The sequence below is a fragment of the Hylaeus anthracinus genome, unplaced genomic scaffold (assembly GCF_026225885.1).
Source record: "Hylaeus anthracinus isolate JK02 unplaced genomic scaffold, UHH_iyHylAnth1.0_haploid 5, whole genome shotgun sequence".
NCBI classification, from domain to species: Eukaryota; Metazoa; Arthropoda; class Insecta; order Hymenoptera; family Colletidae; genus Hylaeus; species Hylaeus anthracinus.
Genome location: NW_026535322.1, coordinates 12,062,976 through 12,075,095, shown reverse-complemented (window position 1 = coordinate 12,075,095; position 12,120 = coordinate 12,062,976). Strand labels below are relative to the sequence as shown.

General features: G+C 38.0%; 1 protein-coding gene across 4 annotated transcripts in view; it reads left to right on the top strand.

Annotated features, from left to right (window-relative positions):
* Positions 1–502: 502 nt before the first annotated feature.
* The window catches only part of LOC128895249 (matrix metalloproteinase-14), a 49,639-nt gene continuing 38,021 nt past the window's right edge, over positions 503–12,120 (top strand). For 2 of the 4 annotated variants that reach the window (XM_054157688.1, XM_054157686.1), the window contains exon 1: positions 503–1,577. In XM_054157688.1, the coding sequence (XP_054013663.1) occupies positions 1,443–1,577 (135 nt within the window). In that variant the 5' untranslated portion in view covers positions 503–1,442. The remainder of the gene's footprint in view (positions 1,578–12,120) is intronic. The other 2 variants (XM_054157687.1, XM_054157685.1) reach the window with 2 other exon arrangements.

Genomic DNA, 12,120 nt, shown 5'->3' with positions numbered 1-12,120 from the left:
ACGCTATGAAAGTCTCTATAAACCATACTAAAAAACAAAACCGAAGTATCATTCATTCTTGGTCTTCAAAATCCTTTTAACAAAATAAACATATACCTCTGGTCCACGAGAAGCTTGAATGTATTTTTAAATGAATTTAATGCATGGATTGAATGCACTTTTAAGTGCATTTAAGGAAAAGAAATCGTGTCATTGCAAGTAGTAGATCCACTCGTAAAAACAGAATGTTAAACATTGTACCAGAGTATCTAACTTAGGGACACCAAACTTTCGCCGTTGTATCCCTAATTTAGGAAGAGAACAAAAATCGCGTCGTTGCAAGATGACCAGTTAGAGGGCGACTAATATGTTTAACGCTAAAACTGCCGAAATGAATGCACATTTATAATTGAACTGCGGATATTTGTGCATTTATGATATAAGAATGTAAAAGTACACGAGCGTTCACCATCCTTACACCAAAAGCGATCCTACCAGATCTAAAGGACATCCTGCTGTCTCCATCCTCCATCGGTTTCTCTCTATTCAAAATCACGATCCGCGAACACGGTCATCGTAGCAGGAGAACCGCGCGTAATGACATCGAGTTCCAAGAGGCAGCCACACTTGCGTAGCACTGTACTGTGCGGCAACGGTGGTAGTCGGCGTGACCGCGTGGTGGGAGGCCTCAATAAAAGTCAGTGGCAGACTGATTGTAATTCAGAGTGGCGGTAGACACCGGTACCAGTTCCCCGTACGGTCGGCGCGTCCTTACTCTCCGGGTGCCTCTTCTCTTTCGGTTCTCATCATCATCCCGTTCCCCGTTACACGAAGCTCGCTCGAATTTTCGTCCGATCGTAGTCGTCCAGTGGTCGTGGTCGCGGTTCCCCGAAGCACGAGCTTCGACAGGAAGACGTCGAAGTAAAAAGAAAAAAAAAAGGAAACTAGGAAGGAAGGAAACCGAGACCAAGTTCGTCGAGGTGCGTGTCGACGAACGACTCCTGACCAAAGGCGAGACGTCACGTGAGAAATAACCAACGGCGAGTTCCGACGCGCGGGGAAAACACGAAATCGATAGTGTCGTGGCAACGAGGTTTCAGACTGACCCTGCTGGCGCGCGACTCCGTCGGTTTGCACCTCGCGAAGGGTTCGTATCGCGGAATTCGAAGCCTCCGAGTTAGGGATCTAGCCCAGACCTGGTCGGACCATCGGCTGGGAGTGATCCCGAGGCGTTGACGCGGAGAGGAACGGATAGTTTGCGAGTAACGAGAGAGCGGAACGGTCCGCGAGACGTCCGACGATCGAGAGGACACGTGGATCGCGTCATCCTGCGATCATCGAGTCGCGAAGAGGATTCAGGCGCTAGGGAAACACGTGTGTGCAGTCAGTGTCCCGACTTTGTGATCAAAACGGAGGCCAGCGTTTAGATTCCCTAGCGTTCGCGTGGAGTTTCGTTCGAGGGGATGATGGCTAGGCAGAGCAGGATGGTTCGATGGGAAAGGTGTACGGGAAGTGTCCTGCTGGCGATGATGCTGCTCGCCGTATCTTGCGTCAGGACGGATGGCGACGCTCCGGCTATATCCCAAACCGCGGCGATGGTAAGTTAACAATTTATTGCCAGATTCACGCGCTCGTAGATTACGCGAATTTAATCGAGGGCTCTTAAATATCTTCCTTCGGGACTGATTGCAACGAATGTACTCCGAATGTTGCGTTTTTAAGTGAATTTAGGGAGAGAAAAAATCGCGTCGTTGCAAGAAGATGACCGGTTGTAAAAACAGAATGTTAAAAATTGTGCAATAGAGATGCTGTTGCATCCCTGATTTAGGGAAAGAAAAAATCGCGACGTTGCAAGAAGATGGCCAGTTAGAGGGCGATTAATATGTTTAACGCTGAAATGAATGAATATTTATGATTAGACTGCGGATATTTGTGCATTTATGATCCGAGTATGTACAAGAACTTGTACAAATGCAATTTGTATACGTATAACGTAATTTGTATATGATCACTGTGAGGCAGATTATTATTTAAACACATTGTGATCAAGGTTTCTATTTTTTTTTGTGTCCTGGGTCTTTGCTTGTCTTCTGCGAATTTGCATAAAGATTCGCGATCTATTTATCATACGCATAACTAGTCTGCAGATATTCATGCAAATGCATATTTTCACAGACACAGAAAACGAATGGAAATTTAGAATGCATCTAAACAATAATCTCCGTTATAATAAGCATATACACAATTCAATATATATTATTACCTCATTATAATTTTCTAAATAATATAACATGTACATCATTGTCGATATTTTACACAAACGTCCCCAGAGAACTAATTACAGAAGCATACCAATTTACGAATAAAATTAAAACAATAATTGTCATAATTGTCAGAAAAATGTCATAAAAGTCACTGTTAACAATCGAGCGATTTTAAAAAGTTCCAGGTACAGTTTTAGTGTTAATATCGATACCGATGCATAAATAAATCCTTTGGAACGCGGTGGCTCGGTTCGACGATCCAGAGTGTGACGAACTAAAAGTGTACCGGGTGCTTTTATCGCGTCGAGGATCGCTTCTGACCAAAAAGTAGAGTGCCACTGGTCGAGCGAGTACCTCGACTTCCTCCGGTTCACCTGGACGATAGGAATGGCGACAATGTCCCTACAACGTGATCGCGAAATTCTACGTTGCGCAATCGGTTTGATCGGAAACGTTCTCGTTCCGAGAAAATTGGCTGCTTTGAACGCGACAGATTCCCCTTTGTAGAAATTCCATCCAGGGAAAATACACAGAACTCGAAATAAATAAATTCTGCGCGTTCGTGTCGCTCTATAATATTTAACGTTATTTCTGCTGATTATAAATATCGCTAATGGTCGAGTAAACTAAGGGACAGTTCATTTTGAGGAGCTTTGAGGGAACTCTGTGCATTCTAATGCAGGAAACTATGATAGCATCTACGAAGAATGAACAATGTAGCTTAATTTATTTTTTCCTCTCGAAACATGACTTCTGTGATGAAACGAAACCTATTTTCCAGTGATTCTATGATTTGCAGCACTTACAATATCGTTTTCAACAAGTAAAGTTCATTTGTCCTTTGTCCTACATTTTCTATCATATTTTGAAAAGCAAGCGGTCGACAAAAGAACGAACAATGTAGCGTAATTCAGTTTTTCCTTTCGAAACTCATAACCTTCGTGACGAAACCATTTTCCACTGATTCTATAATTTCTAGTACAATTATAATATTATTTTTCAATAGTAAAACACGTTCGTCCTTTGTGCTGTATTTTCTATTATATTTTAAAACAAGCAACCGGCCTACGAAATAACGCAATTGATCCGTGGATACACATGACTGAAAATGATCTTGGAAAAATTACGGCAGATCGAAGGGAAAATTGATTCGCGCGAAATTCATCGTTTCTGCAGTGTGTCATAGAGTGAGTAATAGCCGCGTATTAATGGTACGTGTTCTTTTGACAATGCGAACAGCATTCCAAAGGTAACCTTTTATCTCTATGACACTGATATACAGATTACGATGGATACCGAGCTATCTTTCAAGCGATTCACGCTCGCACGTTGATTACAGGCTGCTCCATTTTGCTAGTCCGCCGCCATCGTGTATTCTTTAATTTTATACTTGAACCGTATCGTAAACAATTTTATTTGCACGAATTAATTAAACGTGGCCGTTTTGTTGCAACTGTGATGACTTCACGAGCACATGTGTCATTACGGTTGTGTTTTCCGCCCGAGTCGTGAGCGAAAACTCTAATGTTTGAAGTGATATGTAGCTGATACGTAAGAGTTACGAAAAGTAAACATCGAGAGCCAAGATAACTATATAGGTTTAACATAAATGAAATAAATTTCAATAAACGTGGCAGGTGTCGGTGGAGTTAATAAATATCTCCCTGGAAACAAGTGTTTCATTGAACAAACAAAACTCGCGGATGTGCCAAATGAAAATTCATTTACTACTAATTTTACATTTGTAATAGTTGCCAAAGTTAGTTCTTTATTTCGCAGGAATAATGAAATAACAATGAGGAAGTAAATACTGCAAAGTACCTGGGTCGATCAAATTTATTTTTCATTCTAAAATATTCATAGATCATCTACCAATCTAGGAGTATTTTTTTTTATTGCTACTAGACACAGTTGCGCAATTTAATTTTCAACGTGGAATATGAGTAACAAACTGACTCCTCCAAAGTATTTAAATTGACCACAATTTTTCTCAATTCTACAATATCGTCAAATCGTCATCTACAAATTTTGGACGACTTTTCAATTGAACACTATTAAACACAGTTGCGCAATTTAATTTGCAACGTGGAATAAAAAGTACCAAACTAAATCCTGCAAAGTATTTAAATTATCTACAATTATTTCCAGTTCTAAAATATCGGCAGACCATCTACCAACCTACTATTTTTAAACTAAACTAGACTAAACTAAACTAAACCACATTCATTTTCAATTCTAAAATCGTTAACTACCAATCTTACAGTAATTTTTTATTGGTACTAAACGTATTCGTGCAATTTATTTTGCAACGTGGACGTTCGTCTCCAGGGAAGCTTCGTCAGTCGACGATCGGAATGAAAAGAATTCCGTATAAATTATTTTTCTATATTGGAAGCAACGATTCTGGTATGCGGCGTATAATGCAGAAACAGCGAGACCGGTTCTCGACGTAATGACATAAGGTTGGACAATGTGACGTCACTTTGGCTACCTTCGCTGACAAAGTTCAGGTACGCGCGATGACTGGTTTCGCGACCTTCGATTCATTGAAAAGTAGCGGTTCGAGCGGCATTGGAAACGCGAAATTCGCTCGACTCGAGTTTCGAAGCTTCGTCGACCTCGTTCCCGGAAACGGGAAGATGGATGTGCGAAATGTACGATACCTGACGAATCGCGGTGAACAATGTCGCGACGTTCGACAATTGGTTAATGAAATAATATGTAATGTTAATTTAGGTATTAAGGGGATGCTCTTGTTTTTCTGTGTTGAAGAATAGGTTTCTTTTTTGTTGATACTCCTGTTCAAACTTCTAGACTATCTTGTGTATATACATGCCTAAATAAACGTGACCGATTTCAGAAGTTTATGCCAAGTACTTCGGAAATTGTAATTTTTATTAAATTTTATTTAAATTCTAATTAAATTTTGAATATTGTACTTAAAAAGGTATAGATACAACTTGGACACTCTCAGGGCCTTGTTTCAATCTTTCTGTTAAATTTTGAGCAAATGATTTGTAAATTTGAAAATTTCTTTAAATGTCCAGTCAATATTTGAGCCGATTTACGAAATATCTAGAATAGTTATAGAGCGAGTAATATCATTTGACTTCTGTTTCGATGAAACATAAAAAGAAATAAAAATTGAATTAAATTAAATTAAATTGGAATAAAATAAAGTGAGTCGAATAAAATTTCTTGCGACGTGTTTCTATTAGTAACAAGGGACATAAAATATTCGAAGGAATAATTCCGAAAGAATTGAGAGCTCCCAGAGCTGTCTTCGATTCCGAGCAGTCTGACCACAGGCTGTCTGTTTCTACTCCGGCTGAACTGCGCTTTCACAAGGACTGAAAACCTTTGAAGGCTGAGATTAAACGCGGCTATTAACGTTAAGGTGTGAAAATGTCAATATTGACGGTCAGTTTTTTTTTGCGCAAAATTACCGAAGAACTTGGACGATCGGTTCGAAGGAATGCGATAAGATAATTTCCAATCGTTTCAACTATTTTCTCTAACAAACAAAATCGGACTAAAAATCGAACGGTATCTGCCGAATACCTCGCAGTTAAGATTACAGTGAAGATAAATAACGTGGATTGCAATCAAATTTGATAATATTGTGCAACTTATTATTCAAAACATAATACCAAAACATAAATTAGAATCATAATATTGACAACTTGAATAATGGTATGATGTTTATTATGACTGCAATAAAATTGAGTAATAATAACAATATGCACTTTATTATTCAAGATATTAGATTAATATCAACTATTATAATAATATATTTATATTAATTACCCTCAGTATACACTCGAGTTTTGGACTTAACTCTCATTCTTTCAAAATCTATTATACAACTATTAGCAAATATTTCGCAAATAGATACAATTATTAAATGGGCTCAAACAAAATTCTTTCAAAATAGAAAATCAACGAATACCCAGATAATTACGTCACATCGGTCACAAAAGATGAATGTATAATAAAAATCGTTCCACTCGAATTTCGATTAATTGAACTAAGCAACAGGTGGCCTTAACAATTGTACTCCGTCTAGTCACCGAAATCAGGCCTCCAAAGAGTGGATTTCGTGCGCTTAGCTTGAGCAATCTCGACGAACGATAACGATTGTAATTATCTGTCCTGGTAAACAGAGAAACCCGAGCAATTTTATCTCCAATGTTCGCGCCAACGTGAAAACCCCGCGAGACCTCACACCCTTAATTACGTTACACCGTGTATGTGTCTTTGTTCAATGGACGAATCGAAGGAAAATTTTAGTCACGCGTTCGAAAGACACACGTGTCTTTCGAACCTTAGACGACGATCTCGCGATGAGTCTGTAAATGACAATAGTTAATCAACCAGTAAACGAGCCGACACGAAGCTGCGACATTCTCGTGATAAATATTTGCGGTTAATAGTTATTTAATAGTTAATAGTTATTTGCTGTTGGGTTTCACGAGGTTCTCGGGTGCCGATGACACGTCATGGCTGGGAATTGGGATTCTCTTTGTTTGGTGGAACAATGTTGCATGCAAAACAGTCGTCCGGAGAACTCTTTGCGTGGCGAGCAGGAAAAATCATTTTCAAGGTTTCTTTGGCGAATTAATGTATAGAAAAATGTTGAGTTGATACGTAAATAATAATAGATGGAGAATGAGGTAACCAAAGATAGGGAGAGATCATTTTTAGGGTTCCTTTCGTGAAATTTTGCATAGAAAAATATTGGATTCATTCTTAAATAATAACGGATAGAAAAATCAGGTAACCAAAAATGAGAAGAGATTATTTTTAGGGTCTGTCTGGTGAATTTGTGTAGAAATTCTAATATAAAATATATTCAAATTGCTGAGTCGAGCGGAAACTAGGCTAAATGCTCGTTGCAAGTAGTAAGAGTCGAGAACGTAGGCAGTAGAATCATACCTACTTCAATCAGACATGTTGCCGCGCGCTCATTGTTTGCGGGTCTCCTTTGTGCAGGCAGATCCATTGCACGTAGCATTTTTTAATAAACAGCAAGCCTTCGATTGCAGCTAAAAAATGTTGGCAAAGTCCTAGACTTATTGGAATGGTTAAAAAAATCATTTATTATTTAACACGGTGGCTGCCAAGCTAAAACTCGTGAAAATTTTTATAAACTTAAAATTTGTTCTCGAGACTGTTGAAGATTAGATAATTCAACAATCTGTCGTAGTATTTCATTTTTCAACATTATCGAATTCATGAATCCTGTCCAGATTTATTTTCATTATTGTCTCACCTTTGAAATTAATTTGTTAAGTTCCTAAATGAAAAATCCTGTCACCCATTTTTTGGTGTAGTGGCGACCAACGTGTTAATAACTACTTAGAATTTCTACTAATCCTGGAAGATAAAATTAATTGGAAATTATATCAAATGTTTCTTCTACGAGAATAAATTCCTAAAAAAGTGCACGCTTCTTCTATTTAAGTATATGAACTTCTAATTAATTTTGTTTGGCTCAGGCTATTGAATATGACTTGGAATTATATCAAACGTTTCTCGTATGAGAAACGCAATCAATTATTCGAGGAGTAATACGATCGTTCTCCGACATGCCGCTAATTTATTCGATAGTTATTATGGTCTTTAACTATAGCAATTTAATCGTGATATGTCACTGAACACGTAATACTTTGTCCGAGGCGATCTCGCCCGTAATTGACACGAATTTATATCCTGGGCAACGCGCCAAGTCAAACAAGCACCAGTATCGTGCACCGTTTCACCGTCCCGGCGACGTGTTCCAGTAAAACTTGAAAAACGACAGGTGGCAGCTTTACACGTGTTTTGTGCAAAGCGTTGCGATCCAGTTAATTAATCCCCAAAAATTACCTACACGATTTATACACATTCTGCGAAGGAAACTATTACGTTGGATTCGGTTGTCTTGTATGACACTGTTTATATAAAAAGACAATCTTAAACAAGAATACAACTCGGTAATGTGACATAAAACGGTGAATACTCTACTTTAAAACATCAATATCAAGATAAACAAATCAATGGAAAAAAAATATTACACTTTAGTCAAATAGAGAAAGAAAACCCTTGCATGTGGACTCAGTACCCTTACCGCAACAATAAATTATGATAACAACAATACACCCAAAATTCTAATAGGGCAGTGTGATAGCTAAAAAGAAAATGCTCTTTGAAATATTTTTGGTACTCGTAAAATAATTGTAGAAAATTACCGAGTAGCTATCGAGGGAAATTAGGAAGATTAGACGTCCAAAAAAGGCCAAGGAGTCTTTGTTTGGACGATTACGATCGAAAGCAGGGGTAATGGAAAAATTCACGAAGCCTGGCGAGGTGCCAACGCCATCGATTCTCCCGCATCTCTTTCTCTCGCTGGTGGATCATACTAGGAAATGGTAAATAATGTATGTGCCTCGACACGGAAATACACCAAGCGTAAGATAGTGAATGTTGGCCTTCGTCGATGCCCGATCCGCAGTCGGTACACGATTTAACCGTCATCGGAATATTAACGATAGGACGAATAGATATTCTCATCGTCGCTCGATCCTGCGATCGTTCGCTCTTTCACGTATCCACTGTCTGCTTGACATCGGTATTTCTTGCTCCCTCGAGATGTGCTCCAGCGATCGACATTTAATCGACTCGCGATTGGCGACTAGAAATTGTTTTACAGGAGCGTTAATTAAAGAAAAAGAGTGTTTCTTCGTAGAGAGTATTCCTCAATCGACTCGAAGCAATAGGCGACCAGAAATTATTTTACACGGACGTTAATTAAAGAGAAAGAAATATTTTCGTGTTGAAGAAAAAGAGTATTTCCCCGTGGAGAGTATTTCTCAATCGACTCGACGCAATCGGCGACTAAAAGAAATTTTACACGGGCCGTTAATTAAACGAAAACAATGTGTTCGTGTTAAAAAGGGTATTTCTTCGTATGTTTGATACAGCGTTATCCAGAATTGTCTTCGCTAATTAATGTTTCCTGTCAGGTACCGAGGAACCTCCTATCGAGAACGGAAAGAGTTTCGATATATTCTTTTCCTCGAGATAAATGATCTATACAAAATTGTATTACACACAGGGAGATTTAAAAGTTTGAGTGATTGGTACGTAAAAATTGGAATGCAAAGCTGTCTCGCTGCTAAGAATAGGTGGAAATCGTTAGAGATACCTGTTGGAGACTTAATTTCTATCTGCTCGGAATATCGAAGCAATCCAGTAGATAAATATTGAAGACACGTTTCGGCTTGTTGCTTTAGTACTCTTCGCGCAAACTCTGATACCGTTCTCCTGACTGACAATCTTTATTTTAAAATTCCTCCATCCTCGGATCTTTGGATATTCTTAATTGCCAGTAAAAGCAAAGTATTTTTATTTCAACGCATTCTAGTAAATTAAAAAAGGGGGGGGGAAGAAAAGGAAATAAGGATATAGATCTTCGAGTCATACACCAGACGATAAAAAGAGATTTGTCTTTTGAATTATGCTCACACTCTTCGAATTTGAAATTGACTAAATTAATAATCTTGCCTCGCGGAAGGAAAAATACCTTCTAGGTATCTGGTCGCACGTCGCGATTGCAATTTTAAATTATTCCGTAATTAACTGTTTCATAATTACATAAAATAGCACGATGCGATGATAGCGTTGGATGAACACGACATAGTTACAAATGCATCACGTGTTTGATTCCTGATAGTTTTAGCCGCGCAGTATCGCGCCAAACAAAGGACGATTCGCGAACCGGCATGGTACGAATAGCTTATGTCCTCGAGTATAAACGATACACCCCACGCTTTTACTTATGCAACGCGATCCACGTGAAATTCACCGCAGTTTACCGTCTCATTTTCTTGCCTACGACTGCTCTCTAATTTTCTAGACAGGTAAACAAAAGAGGTATACTATATTCTTGTCTTCTTTGTGCCTTTTTAAATCCTGCAATTTTTTAAGGGTGACACTCTTCTTTATTAAAACGGTTAAAAGTAGAGTTTTGTGGGGGGTTCATGTTCTGCTTAAGGTATTTAAAATATTTCTACTGAATTATACTTAAACAAATTTCAAAATTGACGTGGTTATAACTGTGTCTATCAGAGTCCAATTGAGGCTGATTAATCACGAAAGTTAAAAATAGTATTTTTTTCTACGAGTAAAAATAAATAGGTTCTCTTTCTGATATTCTTGACGACTTAAAAATATTTCTAATTTCTCGAATGGAATTTTACTGCTCACGAATAAATTGAGCAGAACAGTCCGGCAGTTTTAGAGAATCTTGCATATACATGTAAGCTTCGTGTATGTGTTGATGAGTCGTGTATGCTCGGGAGAAGTCGGGACTGGACAGGTGAGTTGATAAAGAGATAGATAAACGGTGAACAGATAGAGTGACGGTGAAACTTGAAAAGTAATTAAAATTAATTGAATTGAGCATTGGGAATAAATAAGTGAATAAAAATACTTAAGTACAAAATCTGCTGATTTGGATTTTTATAAAATCGTAGGTTGAGAGAATACAGGGAAGCATAAACATTTAATTGTTGATTCTCTATATTTTAGGTTAGTGTGACACGTGGAAACAAGGCTATAAATACTCACTACGTAAATAATAATAAAACTTTATATTTTCGACGAATCAACCGTGTATTTTTGCTTGCGAAGAAACCCTATTAGAATATCATATACATAAACCAATACATGTACCTAATTGGAAAAGTTTCTATGGAGCACTTCCATCTTAAAAAAAATCATGAAAACTCGCAGATTCGAAACTGAAAACAAATAAGAGTTCCTCCTTAACAACCTAATTAATAGAAGGTGCCATTTAACGGTAAAAGAAACAATGCTCAGGCGTGTAATCGTTAACAGCTGTTAAAATCCACTTGTTCCGACCTGTGACGTATTAGAAAACGCATCGTGTGAGTCATCAAAGCGGTTGTCACTCGCGAGCGTACCTTCCGCGTCTTATCGAGCTTCGCGGAAGGTACTTGCCGATGCAAAGATAGCAGTGATCTTGGCAACAGCTCATTACAATTACTAATCGCAGCTGATCATTACGCGACGTGCCTCGGACGACTAATTAATCGCGGAATCGTAATTGCACCGTTGCGCAAACGCGACTCGCGCGCCGGAGAAATGTCTCGAGTGATTCGTTGGTAAACACGCTGACGTCACGAAAACGCGAGTTTGGGAGAAATGCGTATGTATCGTGGAAGGTGGTTGTTTGCCTTTGTTCGGGCGTCTTTGTTTACGGATTTCTCGAAATATCGCGGTACCGTTCACGGATGGAGAGAATTTTTGTACAGGCAAAAGCCTCGAGGAGAGAAGGTGTCGAATTTTTTATATACAAATGGTTAAATGAAAAATAGAATTTGGATTTATTTTATTTTCGAATTTGGTAATATGTTATACTCTATGGATTTTATACTGGGTTGAATGGAAAATTGGAATTTGAATTATGGAATAGTATTATTTCACATTCTATGAATTTTACTCGGGATTGAACGAAAAATAGAATTTGAATTGTAGAATAGTATTTCATTACATTCTATGGATTTTATACTGTGTTGAGTGAAAAATTGGAATTTGAATTATGGAATAGTAATATTACACATTCTATGGACATTATTCTATGTAGGTTGAACGAAAAATAAAATTTTTATTGTAGAATAGTGTTGTATCACACTCTATGGATATTATACTGACTTGAGTGAAAAATTGGAATTTGAATGATGAAATAATATTATACCATATTCTATGGATTTCATACAATAAATTGAAGGTATTATGGGGATACTCATTTCGTCGTTATTAAAGAAAAGCTTTCGTTTTTGTTAATACTCCTGTGTACACTTCTAGAGAAGCT